The sequence below is a fragment of the Dendrobates tinctorius genome, unplaced genomic scaffold (assembly GCF_039654945.1).
Source record: "Dendrobates tinctorius isolate UK_male_01 unplaced genomic scaffold, ASM3965494v1 ptg000086l, whole genome shotgun sequence".
Taxonomy (NCBI): domain Eukaryota; kingdom Metazoa; phylum Chordata; class Amphibia; order Anura; family Dendrobatidae; genus Dendrobates; species Dendrobates tinctorius.
This window is the reverse complement of record NW_027361754.1, coordinates 16,923,791-16,943,426: the sequence shown is the minus strand read 5'-3', so window position 1 is coordinate 16,943,426 and position 19,636 is coordinate 16,923,791. Positions and strand designations below refer to the sequence as shown.

Sequence of the window (19,636 nt, the reverse complement as noted above, 5' to 3'; positions counted from 1 at the left end):
AATTGTGTGCTAGCTTACTAGTCATACTAAAAATATTTTATTCCATTGCCAGTGTCCAAGTCCAAGTGCAACTTAGAACTAATTCTTCTTTTTGAGGAGCCATTGCAGACTGACAAATAGGCAAGTTACTGGAATTTTTTTTTCATATAAAGATTATTAAATTTCATATAAAGATTATTAAATTACTATGTTAATATATGTTCCCATGACTTACTCATGATGTTGAAAACTCATGACCGGATAAGCCATTATTACTTTCTATGCAAATTTATTCCTGCTGAATATATAAAGGCTTTGAGAACAGATGTAGAAGGAGCCACCTCGTTTGTGATACAAGATAAGATAATGGATTCCAGTAACTGTACGTTCTATAATATAGATGGCATTGACTCCAGAGCAGGTCTGGAGAAGTATTTTTCAGGTAAAGAAGACATGGTCTTTCGAGAAGATTCCTTAATATTTCCCATTGAAAATCTTATAAAAACTTTCACAGAGGGTATGTATGTTAATTTTTCTATGTTTCTATTGATAACTTTAGATAAATTACAAATCAGGCATGTGAGATATGGGTAAAGTTGGTTTCACATTTGCGGTTGTGTTCCGCAGCATTTCTGCCGCATACTTCTGCATGCGATGTGTTTTCCCGTCTTTAACATTGTGGACGCATGTACATGCGTTTGTATGCTTTTTGCCGCGTTTGACTACGCATGCATAGTTTCGGCTTGTGCGGCTGGGTGTGGCTAATGCAACATGTTGCAATTTTGGAAGCGGCAATTTGCCGCCGCCTTATGCATGCAGCCACTTGCAAAAGTAATGCGTCGAAAAAATGCAGTCTATGAGAACGCATGCGTTCGCAAGCACATGCGTTTGCTAGCGTTTTAGAACGCATGTGTTTTTCCAGAGTAAACCTGTCTAGACACTGATTAGCCACCCCCCACAAAGATAGATAAAAAGAGGGAGTGGGCATTGGCAGTCCACTAATCTACAGGCTGGGAACAAGAATAGAAGCTCTGCAGCTTTGAAGATTCACAACTTGAATGTGAGTATAAAAGCCAATGTCTGTCTTTTTTTTCCTCTATTTAGTATGTACTAATTTCTCTCTTTTTTTCTAGCAGCATTTATAATATGTAGCAAAATATAGCAAAATTGGTAATTTCTAAAACTTAACTTTTATTCCTAAGTTTTTTCCTTAAAAAATGGCTTCACCATTATTCAAAGTGAACCAATACACCGGTGCACAAGCAATCAAATAACATCATAAAACCATTTTTTATCCCTGTCAAGGATATTTTTCTGCAAGCACATCAACCCCCTGTAGGGAAGACAATCTATATCAATACTGTCCCAATTGGACAAACTCAGCCCCACCAATTATATACACATCATGTGGAGCACAGGGACAATCCAAATAGACAATTCAAAGAAAGCTAAAGGAGCAATCTCACCCATTTCTGGTAATGCCAGTCAAACACACATTTCTCCAACTTGACGTAAAGGGAGTATGCCCGCAGGAGATCGAAATCTTTGCGAACATCTCTCCGGTGGGAGTCAATATCTGGAGAGTAAATGAGAATATCGTCCAGATAGACTACTACCGAGGTGGTAAGCATATCCCGGAAGATATCTTTCACAAAGTCTTGGAAGACGGCTGGCGCATTACATAGCCCAAAGGGAATCACCAGGTATTCATAGTGCCCATCTCTGGTGTCAAATGCCGTCTTCCATTCGTCCCCCTCATGGATGCGAATCAGGTTATAGGCTCCTCGCAGATCAAGCTTAGTAAACACTCTCGCTCCCCGTAGCCTATCGAACAGTTCTGATATCAGGGGTAGAAGATGCTTGCTCTTAACGGTTATGGCGTTAAGACCCCTGTAATCGATGCACAGACTTAATTCTCCATTCTTCTTTTGGACAAAGAGGAATCCCGCTCCCACCGGAGACACTGACTTCCTAATGAATCCTCTTGCCAGATTCTCTCTGATATACTGAGACATGGCTTCTGTCTCTGGGAGAGATGGGGGTAGACTTGACCATGGGGAGGCTCAGCACCGGGCATCGTAAGGGCGGTGCGGCGGAAGGGTCTCCGCCGCCTTCTTGGAGAAAACGTCTGCATACTGCTGGTAAGGCTTGGGAAGCGAGGAGAGATCTGCGGGAACCTCAGAGGTAGCGACCTGTACGCAGTCCCTCAAACACCTACCCTCGCAGGACTTGCTCCAACCGAGGATTTTTCCCGAGGACCACTCTATGTGAGGAGAGTGAGCTCGTAACCAGGGAACTCCTAGGAGGACCTGGTCGATACCTTCGGGCATGACCAGAAGAGACAGCATCTCCTGATGGGAAGGAGACAGTGAGAGTCTCAGTGGAGCCGTCTGGTGGGTGATTTGGGATGGAAGTGTCGCATCATTCACCACTCTGATCGTGACTGGCTGAGGTAGCAGGACCAGGGGGATTGCGTGTTGTAGGGCGAAGGCAAGTGACATGAAATTGCCCTCCGCTTCAGAGTCCACACAAACTTCCACCACCAGAGTGGAAGAATTAAATTCTAACGCCCCTTTAAACAGGAGCTTGGAGGAGAAAGTCGCTGTGTCTAGTAGGCCCCCCTCCGATCACTACTAGACGGGAGCGTTTCCCGGACACTGTGGGCACTGGTTAACTAGGTGCCCAGTCTGCCGACAATGGAAGCAAACAGAAGGAACCCACGCGGACCGGGTCCTGGACCCCGTGCAAGACACCTCCATGGCCTCTGGAGGCTCAGGCGGCTGACTGAGGGGTTCCAGCGGCCTAGCAAAGTTTGGAGCCAATCTATATTGTTGGCGGGACTTGGAGCGCTCCAGCCCTCGCTCAGTGAAGCGAATATTAGGGACAACAACTGCAGTGTGGTGTCGTGTGTGACCCGAGGCCCCAGGAACACCTGCTTCAAAGTGACCAGAAAATGGGTGGCACTCTGCACTAGGGGATCCCCACGCTCCCACAGTGGGGTGGCCCACTCCAAGGCCCTGCCCGACAGAAGGGAGATGATAAATCCCACCTTGGCCCGCTCAGAGGGAAATCGTGTGGCCAGCAACTCCAGGTGAATGGAGTACTGACTCACGAAACCCCTGCATGAAGCACTATCACCCGCAAACTTTTCGGGCAGCGGGAGGCGAGACAAGGTCGGGGCAGGGCTAGTCGTGGAGACACGGGCGACAGCCTCTGTAGCTGCTTGAACAGCGACCGAAGTAACATCCGCAGCTGAGGTGGAACGCTCTAGCGCTGCCAACCTACCTTCCAGCTGCTGGATGTATCTATGCAGTCGTTGTTTGTCCGCCATTATTAGCCAGACCCTGGTGCTAGGATAATGTTAGGGCTGGCGTAGCGCACCAAATTATAAAATAATAGTAGGTGCGTTCGCAGCCTGGGGTCCACCGTGCAGAGGTGGTACACTTCTGCTAAGTAATGGCGGAAGAATTAAGTGGTGTGAAACCAGTCACACGTGGGTTACGTCACCGAATGTGAACAGGGGCGAACTCTGTTAATGCACAGAGTCGCACAACTGCTGAACATAGATGCCGGAGCCTGTTAAGCTCACAGAGCCCAGCCAAAAGAGCGCACAGTGTACGGCCACAGAATTCTACCCCAAGGACACGGGGTTAGAGTCCTTCATGGACCACTGAACGCGCGGTGTCGCTGCCGCGAACGCCGCTATAGACACTGGCTATGGAGCACGTGCACTGAGGCATGCCAAGTCCGTCGTGAGGACTGATGCCTGACTCAACCTCTGTCCTACCTATGCCTAAGCCTGGGCGCTAGCAGGCTAGGCTGCACAACACATGCGTACTGAGGGTAGGGGTTTCTTAATGAGTCATTCACCAGAGACATTCATGCGTGCATACATCACTCACTCCACATAGTCTGAAAATACAGTCTTATCCTAGCGCATGGCCGAGCAGCCATGCGAACCTTTTATAACCGTGAGCGTCAGGGACCTTCCTGGCTTCTCGGATGGGCCAATCCGAACAGGAGCAGGACCTGAGCACGTGACCTTCGATCTCCAATGGGAGATCACTCCACGGGCATGCTCAGTGGCCCGACATGGGGACTTAGTCCCTGGAGAATCTCGCTGATGAGCAGCATGTATTGTCATAGCTGCTCCAGAGGTGACAGCAGCACGCAAACCCACGGAGCTGGTCTGGGCAGAGCGCCTGGACCAATGAGCTTGCTGAGCAACCTCCTCTGCGGCTGGAGAGGAATGGGAGACCGCTGGAAGTAAGGCTCGGAATTCTCGCTGTGCAGAGACAGAAATCCGACGCCTAACAGAACCATTCATACACACTTTACAATAGTGTTCTTAACCACACCCCTGAGTGGATTTGCAGGTAACTGGTCCCTCCCAACTCTCCAGTCACCTAGAGACTTCCCAAACACATTGAATCAGCACCTCATCAGTATCACTGCTCATCAACACACACATAAGTCTCCATCTCAAGGCCACCCACATTGAGATACATAACGGTCATTCCGTATTCTGCCATTCATCCACTCTCCTGAGACATCCACATAATGCCCCATAGTGGACACAGTGGTCACACCTCCTAATTACACTGGTCCACGAGCGAGTACCGTTGTGGGGCACCTGTGTTCAGCAGCACTCGGACAACATGGTGATGCGGCGGTGTGGATTGAGGTGGCCAAAGTGATGCTGGATGGATGGGACAATGCCCTGCCACGGGTCCGCAAGGCGTTTCGTAAGTATTTCAATGTTGTGTGATGCGGCAGTGACCTTGGCTGGGATCACACAACTGTGTGTGATGCAAGTTTCTCTCATCACACATAGTTGTGTGATCCTGGTCGAAAGTGCATTGTCTAACAATTTTTTCTTTTTCTCACAGTGTACAAAGTCAGAACACGCTGGCGTTCGATGAAGGATCGCTTCAACAAAGACCTTCGTCTAGAGAGCCAGGCTCACAGTGGTTCTGGAGCAAGGATGCGCAAATACAAATATCATCGCATGCTGGCATTTTTGAGACTGGTCCTTGCCCAGAGAACGTAAGTATTTTTGTGGTGTATTGGATTGTGTCATATTGCCTAATCTGTATTTTTCTATTCCACAGGAGTTGGCTCTTTTACTATTGTAAATGTTTGGTACTAATGTTTTTCTATTCTTTTCACAGCACCTGGAGCAGCACCCTTGAGCCTGGTTCAGGAGCAGCCCTTCATCGAACAGCCACAGACTCATCCCAGCCATCCACCAGTGAAGCAGCAAGTGTGCCAGCAACAAAGACTGGAGACCAGGAAGCTGGTCCATCAGGTGTTCCCCTGTCCCAGGTCTCTGCCATTGATTTTTTTGGGTATTCTCGCCAGCGGCAGAAGGCCTCGGACAGGACACTCATGCCCGAGTTCATGTACTTGAGCTCGATCTTCCATGATGGCCTCAAGGCGATGGGAGACAGTCTGGAAAGTGGTTTCAACCATATGAAGACACTTATCCAGCAAGTCAACCGAAGCCTTTACCATCTGAAAGCCGACCTCCAGAGGCCAGCACATCATTTTTTTAATCAGATAGAACAGAGCATGTCGGAACACCTTACTCCTGATCTCTAGCTCAATGTCATGCAGGCTATGCAGCAAACTCAGTACTTGCAGCAGTCAGTGGCGGCATTTCCACCTGTGCCAACACTGACACGCTTGACCTCAATGCCGTGTTCTGCTGCATACCACTGCACAGCCACCACCATTCCAAGCACTGCCGGACAACACTACAGCACCACCACCATGCCGAGTGCTGCTGCACAGTCCACTGCCACCACCATGCAGAGTGCTGCTCCTGCTTGGACCTGCTCCACCACCACCACCGACTTGCCGCAGCAACCGGACCTTGGCAGGACATCCACTACCACCAACATTCAGCAGCAGCAACTGGACCCTGGCAGGCCATCCACCATCACAAGGCCGCAGCAGCAGCAGCACCAGGATCCTGCCAGGACGTCCACCAGCACCAGGCCGCAGCAGCAGCACCAGGAACCTGCCAGGCCGTCCTCCTGCACCATGCTGCCACATGAAACAAGGCCAACACTCCCCAGAAGACAGAACCACAGAACACAGGACAGAGAGAAAAAAAAACAACGGACTCTCACCTTCCCTCCCCCCTCACCTTCCAATGATGTCCGGTTTGTCTCTACCTTCCAGTGTGTCTCTCCCATCCCATGCCTCCAATCCCATTCCTGACTTCCCTGACCCCACTAGTTTCAGTACCCCTTCCCCAGCAACCCCTGAGTCATCTTTACCCAGTCAGCCGTCCCTGCTCAACACCCCCCAGTTCTGTCACTTTACCCCAAGTCGCCGCAGTTAATTTTTTTTTTGTAAATAAATTTGAGTTTTTTTGCCCCCACTACTGTTTGGTTCTTTGTGTATTTTGCCGCTGGCAACACACACCATGCACCGACTAAACACACTGCTCCGTACACTTTGTGTATTTGACACCACATAGCTCCGGGAGTGACACAACTTGAACACTGCAGCTTTGCTTCTTATGTTTGTCATGGAGCTATGAGTTGTCGAAAACAAATATGACTTGTATTTTCTCCAGCATCTCTTTCAGTCTGCATAAAATCTATTGGACGCAGACTGAAGAGACGATGGAGGTAATACAAGGCATATCTATACTCACCTGGCCAGGTGTCAGAAATAGTGAATTCAGGATGCACAAAACCCAGCATCCTGAATTAACTATTTCTGACACCTGGCCTGGTGAGTATAGATATGCTTTGTATTACATCCATCGTCTCTTCAGTCTGCATCCAATAGATACTGCAAAAGAGACGCTGGATCGAATGACGTGACCTACCATAGCACTGACATCATAAGTGGATTTGAGAGGAAAGACATAGGAGACTCGGTACAGGTATCGATACAGGTTTTTTATTGACACCAAACATTAGGAACATTTTAAACATTACTGATACAGGCACAAACATAACAGAACATTTTATTAAACCATTTCATCTTGCCATGCCACATGGCCCATATCAGAAACAAAGTAGGCAGCAAATTGGTCCCTCATTTGGGCAGCTTCAACTGGTGACCGCAGAGGGTGATGATGGTAATCTGTCAGTAGGTTTGAAACAGGTTCGTCAAATTCAATGTTGGGTCGCTCTTTAGCCATTATGTAGTTATGCAGAACCACACAGGCTTTGACCACCTCATCGACTGTCTCCATTTTTAGATTAATGGCAGTTCCAAGAATGCGCCATTTGGAGACAAGAATCCCAAAGGTACACTGTAGTTAAAAAATTTTTTTTGTATGGTTCAAATCCCGACTGGAGTAAGGTTTCAGTAGGCTTTCACACATCTGAAAGGACTCATCCCCAACCATAACAAAGTGCATTGGCGGGCCTTGAGTGTTGGGAAGATGTCATGGCAGGTGGAAATTAATACTTTTTCCATACAAGTGTTGGCCCATATCAGAATTTTTAAAAGTCAGGGAGCCATTGCCACAGCCAAAAGCTCCAATGTCCACGGTGATAAAATGACAGTCCACATCTGCAATCGCCATGAGCACTACAGAAAAATATTTCTTGTAGTTGAATTACTCAGATCCACTTCTGGCAGGTTTGGTAATTCGAATGTGTTTTCCATCCACTGCTCCCAAACAGTTGGGGAAATTACACACTCGACAGAAATTTTCGGCAATTTCCAGCCACATTTCCGTGGTGTGTAGGGAGATAAATTCATCCCGGAGAATGTTCCACAAAGCCCAGCAGGTGTCCACAATTATTCCAGACAGGGTGGAAATTCCTAGCCAGTACTGAAAATGGAGCGATGATAAGCTCTCTCCGGTAGCCAGGAATCTGCCAAAAAGAGAAAGAAAAAAAATTAGAATTATAATATGACGGGGTTTAGCTAAACAGATAAAGGAAAAAACAATTAATACAAGGCAGAGCAATAATAATTATGACAGGCGTTTGTTTTGAAATATTAGGTACCTTAATGTTCCTCAGCAGGAATCGCTCTACGGACCTGGGTGTCCTGTCTCCTGATGGCACCTTGGACACGACCAAGTAAATCCTGGAAGGTCTCTTGAGACATCCTGGTATATTCCGCAAATTTCTCTGGGTTGGCATTGAACTCGCTGTATAAGGTGTGGTAGGCTCCACGACTCTCCCAGACTTCGATAATGGGGTGTCTCCAAAAACGCCGACGCTGTTTCTTTGTTGCTCACAAGCAAACGCAAAGGCAAGAAACAGCTTTATATCCAAATCGAGTTTGAAGTAAAAGCTCTCCGTGCAAAAATCCATCGTGCTGCAGGATAAAGGAGCAAAATCTGAAGTTTCCAGCTGTCCAAGGGTCTATATAAAGATATCCCATAAGACACGCCCATTGGTGTCCCATTGGTGGTGTCTATTTATCTAGATTTTTCTCCTGGAAAATTTTTCACCTTACGCACAAACGCATGCAAAAGCATGCAAACGCTGCATTTTTTTGACTGTATGTGTAAGCTGATGCATCTAAAAACTGCTGCGTCTGTACGCATTTGCATGCGGTTTTTCGTGCGTTTGAGGTTGCGGAAGATACGCTGCGTATTCAACCGCAAATGTGAAACTAACCTAAATGATATCTACTTGATATCATTTCTCTATCTGAAGGAATTTTCTGTCAGATGCTGTGGCCCAAAATACTTGCTCCCAAACTCAGCCCCCTCACCCTTGGGATTCCCCAGGAACAATATTTTTCTTTACGTGACTTTAGCAAGAAGTGTTTTGAAGCCTCTCTCCAGGGGGGGCCAACAGGCATAGACAAAGTGTCCCCAGCAATTACCACAAGGGTACGAACTCTTGTGCAGCTAAAGCCAACTGGCTCCCTTTGTTCATTCAGGCTGACATCATGGCACAACAGATCCCAGGCTAACCAGTGCAAGGCTCTGAGATATGGAATCTAGAAAATTACCTACATTATAATAAAAGAATGCAATATCTCTCAACCTAGCTGAGCACATAATCGTAATCAGCATTCCTTTCCTCACACACCTATACCATTTAGCCACCTCAAGAACCCTGCATTGTGGAGTTATAAAGCATAGCTACCAGGCATTAAATACAGTAGCCATAGTTGGTCTCCCTGCACAGATAAAATCCAGCTGAACCCAGTGTCGGCACCACCGACTCATTTGGAAGTGCGGGCGGAAAGTTATTGGCCATCTTTGGCTCCGGCTGGAAAATCATGCTCTCCGATATCAGAGGACGGAGGCTGCCCTGCCTAGGGGTGGGTGCAGAATGTGTGAGGGAGCAGCCTAGGAGATATTGGGCAGCCTCTCATTTTGGACTTGGTCCTCCTGCAGTAGAAAACTGTTAGCTGACGCGGCCAGGGGAATCTTGTAACTAATATTAGGACCTGTGATCCATCAGCACCTCTCTGTTGTTACATGCTGCATATGCTACATAACACAGTAATTGTGTGGCGCCCCTGAGGCTTCAGTCGCCACAGAGGTACTGCACCTTTTCCTAAGGTGTAGTGCCCCACCATCCAGGTAGGCTGGGAACTCCTTTCCGCATTCCAACACCTGCACCCCAGACACAGGATAGTTCAGCAGGGACCCATCCATGCTTTATGCTGGAAAGGTCATGGGGTGCCTTTTGTGGTCCCTGGCTTCGTAACACGAGAGGTGCTGGGGAGGCGGGTGGAGTTAGATATAAAAGGGAGGGAAGAGTGAGAGTTAGAGGTTGGTGAGTGGGTTAGAGGAGAGAGAAGAAAGAAGATGGGTGTCTGAAGGACGTGCTGCAGTAGGTCCCAGTGATCTGGGCTGCTGGCACGAGAAAGACCAGAGAAAGAGACTGATAAGATTGATAACCTAACCTTCCATAAGAGAGATAGAACAGATCGGAATGAAGGAGAATACAAGGACAGTGGGAAGCAGGTTGAGAAAGAGAAAGAACCCTTCCAGTCCAGAGAGCGCAAAGGCCGGGGCCCGGTCCCCGAGGTTGATTGGATCTTTATGTCCGGCAACAGACACCAGAGGAGTAGTGAGCCGCTAATGCCTTGCTCCCATCATAGACTTGGGATTCAACAGCAACTGAATAGAGAGCCGGGACACAGTGAGGAGTCCCTGAAGCAGGCTACAGCTGTCTTTCATACAAGTAAAGACTAGGAACACCTAGAGAGAGGCATTCCAGGTTAACTAAGTACTGGAGTGCTTCGCACCTAAAGGCGTATTGGAGGAGTCGTTCAGTAAGGTACATGTTGGCGGAGTGTGGAAGGGAGAATCCTATCCTGCCTGGAGGTTGGCTGGAGCCCTGACTTGGAGAACACAGTACAGAGGCAGGCAGTTGTGTGAACTGCAAACAGTGAGTAAAGCTTTGGAACCGCATACTCTGGTGTCCTCCAGTTATTCCCGCACTGCTACACCTGAGTAACAACATCTATACCGTTCTTCGCCTCTCCTCATCCATTGCACCTACACTGTCCTGGGACTACAGCTCCACATGTGGAGAGCTATACCATCTCTGCTGCACCACACCATCAGTCCCAGCGGATCTGTATGCAGCGTTGGCTCAACATCTTACTTGCCAAACACCACGGGTGGCGTCACGAACTACCTAATAAACTTTAACACCATTAACATCACCGCCATTGATATTGGGCACCCAGGACCACGGACGGGGTCACCGCTGCTGTGACACATTCCCGCCTTGACACCGGCCCGGTACCGAGTACCCCGCTGCCCTGGGTGTGCGAGGGCGACCCAATTGTAACCTATCTATACCCTACCCTTGTACTACACCCTTGACTGTATACATTATTTGTATATTGTTCTGTATATATATATACCTGTATATTTCTAGTACACAGAAAAACACAGTATAACAAACATATAAAAATACCCTGTTGTAAAAAAGTAGCAGTAAACAGCAAGTGCTAGTAAAAAGATGATAACAAAACAGGGTATTTGGTACTTTGACGTTTGGTACAGCGGCTTAGTATACATTTTTTGCAAAAAAAGTATCAACCAAATACCCTGTTTTGCTATCATCTTTTTACTAGCACTTGCTGTTTACTGTTACTTTTTTACAACAGAATATTTTTATACGTTTGTTATACTGTGTTTTTCTGAGTTTCAGTCTTTTGGTGGTGTGAACACTGTCCTACAGACTTGTTCACTGTGTGCATGGCCCATGTGTTTAAATTCTGTATATTTCTAGTGCGCCTTTTTGGCGATTAAATATAAAATCAATCTTGGGCTGCTTTTTTATCTCCATACACGAATCCCCATGTCTGCATGCTCCGTTGGTTATTATGCGCTACACGGGTTGGTTTCTGACCTGATATAAGCCTGCTGTTGGACGAGGCTTAAATCGAATGAGGAACTGGTGGCAGCATACTATACTGTGTTAGTGAGGATCCCTGACAGTGATGGCCGGGAGGTTTATATATCCCCAGCCTGGACTGGTGATGTCTATCCCCCCTCACTGGGAGCGCCTCAATAATTCGTACTTATAAGGGAAACCTTTCTGCCGACTATTTGCCCTCGGTGCAGTTCCCTGACTGACCTGGGGCAAGTGATGGTGCCAGAGAGCCGATCCCTCCCCAGAGGTGAGTGAAGTCAACACACCCCTTCTTCTGTGTGATCCGTCACAGGGCACATTTGTGTTTTGGGGGTTTTGGTGATCAGAAAAAGTAAGAATGGCCATCCTCAAAGCAATGGTCCTTGTATATGTTGAAGAATATTAGGTCCATTGGTTACCAGATTCATTGTTTTACCTCTCTAATTTCCAGAAAACATGCTGAGGATGAAAAAAGGTTAATCTGAAACATCAATTGTGGGTGAAGTAATTTTGGAATCTGCTGTTATATGGCAATATATGACTCATCAGTGTATGCTTAGGCACAAAAACATTGCACATGCTGAACTGCTTCTGTTACTTCAGAGTTATGGAATCAATGTAGCTTGTAGTTCTGTGGTTTTCTCATAACTCTCAATCATTTCTTTAGTAGCTTGTTTGCCGGATTCTGTAGCCCCAACCATTTGAGTGGTACATGAGTTACTGAGATGGGTGTAGCTGTTTCAGCTATGGTTGAAATGGTCTTGTAGATCTTGACCTGGCAGAAACTATTAGTGACCTTTTCTTAGGATAGGTTATCAAAATGAGATTGATGGGGGGGTCTAAAAACAAGCATCCCCTGAAGCACAGCTAATAGTAACACAGGGCAGCTTTGTTCAATGTGTCTACATTTCTTCACTGCTACCCCATCGATGGAATTGATTCCTCAATGGAATTATTACATTTTTATCTTTACGTTCAGTGTTAACAGATCTAATTTTTACTTGAAAAAGTGAATTTAGACAATGGCAAATCCTGTTTTGGAGGCATTTCAATTCGTCATGCATTTGTTTTATACATTTATAATTTTTCTACAGGTCACGTTAAAGGAGAACTGTTGATTGACCTAAGTGTTGGTGCCGTGGTTCATCATCTGTTTACAGCCTGTGAATTTTTCAAACACATCATAGTGCTGAAGATGAGAGACAGATGCATCATGGAGCTGAAAAGATGGGTGGACTCACGTACAGGAGCATTTGATTGGGGACATGCTGCGAAACATCATGCAGACCATAAAGGAATCAGGTGAGTTGATTACTCAAAATTTAGAAGGCACAAGCTTTATGAGGCAGGTACAAGGGAGCGACACTTTGCAGATATTTATTTTCTCTCTGTGAATTTTTTTTTAGCCCTGTCAGGAGCATTAGAACATTCACAGATCCTTCACCAGTTTGTAAATTTTTTTTGCCCATCCTCATGAATCGAATATCAAGGTGCTTGCATTTGCTTGGAATCATGAATTTTAGGAAATTTGACTCAGACCGGGGTCACACTAGCGTATGGCTTCCGATGCGAGAGCATTGGATGAGATATGCTAATGACCCTCAGCTCCTGCTCTGCTGCGAGAGGATCGGAGCACAGCTGTGGAGGATGCAGAGAAACTAATTTCTCCATCTCCTCCATATCCGAGTGCTGTGCTCTGTGTCACTTGCACGCATAGACTTATATGGGTGCGAGTCAGCAGAGACTCACCAAGTCTTGGTGCTAATTGCAGCATGCTGCTATTGTTCTCACGTGCCGATTCGGTATGAGAAAAAAAATCACAAATTTGAGTTGGTCCATAGAGTAACACTGGTTCGAGTGCTATGCGATGTTTTGTCGCATAGCACTCGTCCGTGTTATTCACTAGTGTGACCTCGGCCTCAAACTCAATTCTTTGCAGATCGATTAGCTCATTTCTAGTCTCAAAGACGAGATGTATCCATTTTCCTGTGCTAATCTTTATGCCCTAATTCCATCCTATTTAGTACTGTATGTAGGACAATCACTTAAATCATTTTGCAAATCTTTTTCAGTGATCTATTACAGGACAAAGAAGGAAAGGTGAAATTAGCCCTCCAACATATTGTGAAATGTGACCTCGAGAAAGAAAATATAATGGAACCAATGGTCTTACCACCAGCAGATTGTATCATCAGTGCTTTGCTTCTAGATTTTATTTGCAGAAATCAAGATGATTACTTGAGATATCTCAGGAAGTTCTCAAGGTTACTGAAACCTGGAGGACACTTCATATTATTTGGATTTATAGAGGCTACATATGTAACAGTTGGGAAAGACAAGATTCATCTTCTTAGCTATGATGAGGATTGTGTCAAGAAAGCTCTTGATGATGCAGGATTTGTAATTGATACCTGTAAGGTTAAGAAAAGAACGGTTGTGAGTGACCTTATTGACTATAAGAGCGCGCTATTCATTGTAGCTCACAAAGAGAAGGAGCTCTAATTACTGTAAAGAAAACTAGCATTGTAATTCATATGTCAAGATTGATATATGTCTTTAAAAAATAATATAATATAGCAGGGCTTTGTGTTGAGAATAATATTAATTTCCACAATTGGCATAATTTCTGTAATTTGTATCTAGTGCATGCTATTATTATATAATTCATGATTCACAACATAGGAGAAAGAAGTGCAGAATAGGGTCTTATCCGATGTGATAAGTTAAAGAAAGTAGTCAGATCGCACTCACCTGATATGTGAGAATTAATGGCACATAGAATCATCAGTCAGCTGCCGCAGATCCACAAGTCAAACGTAATTAAATTACTGGAGATTTCGTGGATTATTTTCCTGCGCTGCTATATATGACTAAGGAGCAAACAGTTCATTAAAGAGATGATGGTTTATTCACAATCTCAACGCTTTTCGAAGTACAAGACAAGGAAGAAGTCTTGTACTCCGAAACGCTTTGAGATTGTGAATAAACCATCATTTCTTTAATGAACTGTTTGCTCCTTAGTCATATATAGCAGGGCAGGAAAATGATCCATGAAAGGAGCTATCTTGTCAAATTAGTGTTCTAGATCTTAAGAAGTACTGTAGACCTATGCTGAGACCTGGCTGGATCATCTGCTTTCTCATTGCTGTTCTATTACCTATTTGCTTTTGTTTGAAAAATGTAATAAACTTAAATGGTAACCCTAGATTTAACTTTTTATTTTCATTAGTCAATAGGAAACATAAAAATAAGAAACTTTGTAACTTTGCTTATTTTTCTTCCTGGACTGATCATTCATTCTCAATGTTCTCAATTCCCAAGCTATCTCTGTCCCTAGTAATTTCCTATTACTGAGATAGATGATGGCGGCTGATGCTTATGAAGTTCTATGGAAAAGCGAGGCAGACTCAGACATTCTGCTGCGCGTTATCCTGAAATTATAGTTACACTTTAAGCAAGTCACATTTAAAAAACTGTTAGCAATCAGTCACATGTATCCTTAAAATATGTGATTAGGGATCAGCGAGTACACTTGTTAGTATTAGGTACTCGGCGAGTAATGCGGTACTCACGGTACTCGAATCCTGGCGAGTATTTCACTACTCACCTCGCAAAATTCAACACAGCCCGCACAGTCTCCACACAGCCCAGCACAGTCCCTGCACAGTCCCCGCACAGCCCAGCACAGTCCCGCTCAGCCAGCACAGTCCCGCACAGCCCGGCATAGTCCCACACAGCCTGTCACAGTCCCCGCACAGTCCCACACAGCCCAGCACAGTCCCACACAGTCCCCACACAGTACCCGCACAGGACAGCACAGTCCCCACACCGCCCAGCACAGTCCCACACAGCCCGGCACAGTCGCCGCACAGTACCTGCACAGCCCAGCACAGTCCCGCACAGGCCAGCACAGTCCCCACACAGTACCTGCACAGCCCAGCACAGTCCCGCACAGCCCTGCACAGTCCCGCACAGCCCTACACAGTCCCGCACAGCCCAGCACAGTTCCACACAGGCCAGCACAGTCTTCACACAGTCCCCGCCCAGCCCAGCACACACACACAGCCCATTACTTGCATTTCCCACAGACCTACATTGGACTCGCTACTCGTTACGAGTACCCGAGTGTTAGGAGGTACTCATAACGAGCACAGCGATTCCGAATACTTCACTACTCGCTCATCCCTATATGTGATGTTTTAGTGTGTTCTCGCTTTTTCTCCTTTGCAATACTGAGATTTATTCACCGCAAATCAAATTTTTAGAGAAAAATTGCCAAACTCAGCTAATTCAATTTTCAAATTCTTCATTAATTTCTAATTAAAATATTTACTCATCACTGTCTTCTGCCATTTCCATCATTGCTCCGGGCATCTCTGTCTCATGTGACTTTTAAGAACCAATTCAATATACCGGGGTGTTTATCAAAACAGAGAACCAAAAAGAACAAGAAACCCCCTAAAAATTAACTTTTATTAATAAATTTAAAAGTATCAACTATAACAAAAATGACCAAAAATCTTTTCCATGAAAAGGAGTAATGGGGGGTCTGATGATCATGATGTCGTCCAACTTGAATCACCAAGATTCAAACATGACGTATTGATTTAGTGCCAAGTAGGTACAAAATACAGAGGAATTTCTAGGGAAGATAGATGATGTCTGGCCCTATATAGATATCCTTCCTTACAGAGGAGGTTGGCAAACTGGGTAGCGATTTGGCGCCCCCGCTCCACATCGACTGACCCTTATAGACCCTCAGAAGGACTCCTTAAGAAAAGCCACCACCAAACACCTACAGCTCTGGCAAAAATTAAGAGACCACCACATCAAAACCCTGTCATGGCCAGCCCAATCTCCAGGCCTGAACCCCATTGAAAACCTCTGGAATGTAATCAAGAGGATGAAGGATGGTCACAAGCCATCAAAGAAGAACTGCTCAAATTTTTGAGCCAGGAGCAATGTGAAAGACTGGTGGAAAGCATGCCAAGACAAATGAAAGCTGTGATTAAATATCACGGTTATTCCACAAAATCGTGATTTCTGAACTCTTCCTGAGTTAACACAGTATTGTTGTTTCTAAATGGCTTTGTAGGTCAGTGTTAGTAGTTTGAACTGGATTTGTTGGGGAATTGGGAGCCAGTGGAGGGATTTGCAGAGGGTAGAGACAGGGGAGTAGCAAGAAGAAAGGTAGATTAGTCGGGCAGCAGAGTTGAGGACAGACTGGAGTGGTGAAAGAGAGTTAGCAGGGAGGCACCAGAGGAGAGTGTTGCAGTAGTTAAGGCGGGAGATATGGGAATGTATAAGAGTTTTAGTAGATTGAGGGCTGAGGAAGGGATGGATTCTGGAAATATTTTTGAGTTGGAGGAGACAGGATGTGGCAAGAGTTTGGACATGTGGTTTGAAGGACAGGGCAGAGTTGAGAGTTACTCCAAGGCAGCAGATTTCAGGTGCGGGAGAGAGCTTGATGCCGTTTACCATAATAGATCGATCGGGTAGGGAAGATATGTGAGATGGAGGAAAGATGATGAGTTCAGTTTTGTCTACATTGAGTTTTAGGAAGTGAAAGGTGAAAAAGGAGGATATGGCTGATAGACACTCTGGGATTTGGGACAACAGAGAGGTGACATCTGGGCCAGAGAGGTAGATCTGAGTGTCGCCCGCATACAGATGGTAAAGGAAGCCATGGGACTTTATGAGTTGTCCTAGGCCAAGGGTATTGATGGAAAAAAAGGGGCCCCAGGACAGAGTCTTGGGGGACTCCAACAGAGAGAGGGCAGGATGAGGAGGTAGTGTGGGAGTGGGAATGTGTGGTCAGAAAGGTATGAGGCAATCCAGGATAGGGCAAGGTCTTTGATACCAAGGGAAGAAAGAATCTATAGCAGTAGGCAGTGGTCGACTGTGTCGAAGGCAGAGGACAGGTCGAGAAGGAGGAGGACGGAGAACTATCTGTTAGCTTTGGCTGTTAGTAAGTAATTTTGGTCAGGGTAGTTTCAGTGGAGTGGTGGGGCAGAAACCAGATTGGAGAATGTCAAGGAGTGAGATAAATGAGAGGTGGGAGGAAAGTTGAGCATGGACATGCTGTTCAAGGAGTTTGGAAGTAAACGGGAGCAGTGATATGGGGCGATAGCTGGGCATAGGAGTTGGGTCAAGGTTTGTTTTTTTGAGGATGGGTGTCATGGTGGCATATTTGAAGGCAGAGGGGAAGGTACCAGAAGATAGCGATAGGTTGAAGAGATGAGTTAGGGCTGGGATGAGCGTGTTAGTGAGGTTGGGGAGCAGGTGGGAAGGGAGGGGGTCAAGTTCACAGGTGGTGAGGTGTGATTTGGAATGGAGATGAGTAAGCTCTCCTTCAGTGATGTTGGAGAGGGAGGTTATTAGGGAAGGGCAGAGGTCTGGTATGTGGAGTGGTTGGGGTGGTAGAACAGTAAAGGTTTGTCTTGTTTGGTCGATCTTGTTTTTGAAGTAGGTGGCAGAGATGAGGGGAGTTGGAGGTGGCAGTCGTGGACGGAGGAGAGACTTAAATGTGCAGAACAGTTGTTTTGGGTTGTGGGTAGAGGTAAGCGACTTTGCCTTTTTTAGGGTCGAGTCGGGTTTCATGAAACCCGACTTTCTCAAAAGTCGGGTCGAACGAAATCGGCCGACTATAGGGAAAAGTTGGAGGCCGACTGAAACACGAAACCCAATGCAAGTCAATGGGGAAGCAAAGTCGGCAGGGAGTGGAGGACAGTAAACACACCTACAGTGCCCATTTCAATGCCAAAAACATCAATTTTTATTACTGAAGCTTGTCAACCTTAAGTTACTTCATAATAATAGTTACGCATTGAAAACAGGGGGTTATTAGGCTAAAGTTGAGGGGGGTAGGGCTGGCTCCAGGTTTTCGTGTGCCCTGGGCCAAAGAGTGTCAGTGCGCCCCTTTAACACATACCACAACTCATGATGCTCCGATATGGCACAGAAATATAGGTATAGTTCAATGACAAATACTTCACTGCTTACATGACATGACTGATCTATTTTAAATTGTACAATAGCTCAAAAAAAGGACAGTATATTACTCCATACAGTATTATGGCACCACATTGTGCACCATACAGAATAATGATCCCCATATATTTCTCCATACAGAATAATTGGCCACATATAATGTTCCATACAGTATATGATGAGCTCCACATAATGCTACAGTATATAATGGTCCCCATGGACGATGCTCCAGTGTGTTATGGGCCCAAATAAAGCTCCACATATAATTGGCTCCATTTCTTACGCTCCAGTGTATAATGGGCCCCGTAAATGCTGCTCCAGTGTCTGATGTCCCTCATTTGGAATGCTCCAGTATTTGATGGGCCTCATGGATGATGCTCCAGAGTCTTATGGGCCCTAATAATGATCCATATATAATGGGCCCCATTTCTAATGCTCCAGTGTATCATGTACCCCATAGATGCTGCTCCAGTGTCTGATCTGCCCCATTTGGAATGCTCCAGTATATGATGGACCTCATGGATGTTGCTCCAGTGTCAGATGTCCACCATTTGGAATGCTCCAGTATATGATGGGCCCCATTTTTAATTAACCCAGGCATGGTATGTGAAAAGAGCTCCATGGAGTAATCTGAAGTGTGTGCTGCCGCATCCTTCACTTTTGGTGTGGGTGAAGAAAACAATGAAAGTGGTTGCTCCTGACCAAAAGCCTGCACTTACGACTCAGTGCTTGCATTTTTTTAAACTTCTGAAGAGGAGGCGATAGAGCTGGAGGCTGTTTCAGCAATTTAAGCCAAAAACAGTTTCCGATGCTCCGGCTTTAAAAGCAATCTACCTACTCCCAGAAAACGGAGCCTTAAAGGCCTTCCAGAGCTACACCATGACGCGGGCTCAACACCTCCTGCCTTAGCTGCTATTGTGTTTTTGGCACTCCCAGCAGATGCACCACCACCATCAGTACCAGGTGGCCCCCCACACCCACGTCCGCATCCTCTTCCACCATACTTCCTCATGTTTTAGAAAATTGACCCAAAATACGAGCAGATATATGGTAATGTATCAGAAGAGTACAGCTCTATACATTCTAGGGATAACAGTAAATTTCCGTATATATTTTATGAGTCATACACAGACGCTCACAGGCTCAGTGTGGATTACCCAATAAAATAAAAAGCTGAAAAAGAGTACAGTATCACCAGATACAAGGTATACAGATGTGGCCAAAAGTATTGACACCCCTGCTATTCTGTCAGATAATACTCAGTTTCTTCCTGAAAATGATTGCAAACACAAATTCTTTGGTATTATTATCTTCATTTAATTTGTATTAAATGAAAAAACACAAAAAGAATT

At 45.7% G+C, this 19,636-nt stretch overlaps 1 protein-coding gene across 1 annotated transcript; it reads left to right on the top strand.

Moving 5' to 3' along the window:
* Positions 1–291: 291 nt before the first annotated feature.
* LOC141097721 (nicotinamide N-methyltransferase-like) lies at positions 292–14,499 on the top strand. The gene is made up of 3 exons (XM_073585095.1): positions 292–496; positions 12,389–12,596; positions 13,367–14,499. Exons 1-3 carry the CDS (start codon positions 346–348, stop codon positions 13,794–13,796), a joined length of 789 nt encoding a protein of 262 aa, XP_073441196.1. The 5' UTR covers positions 292–345; the 3' UTR covers positions 13,797–14,499.
* The last annotated feature ends 5,137 nt before the right edge of the window (positions 14,500–19,636 follow it).

Bases quoted from the DNA above. Each gene is read 5' to 3' on its own strand.
- LOC141097721 (XM_073585095.1), top strand. From the start codon at position 346: ATGGATTCCAGTAACTGTACGTTCTATAATATAGATGGCATTGACTCC. The intron at 497-12,388 runs GTATGTATGTTA...ATTTTTCTACAG, and splicing joins TATAAAAACTTTCACAGAGG to GTCACGTTAAAGGAGAACTG. The intron at 12,597-13,366 runs GTGAGTTGATTA...AATCTTTTTCAG, and splicing joins GCAGACCATAAAGGAATCAG to TGATCTATTACAGGACAAAG.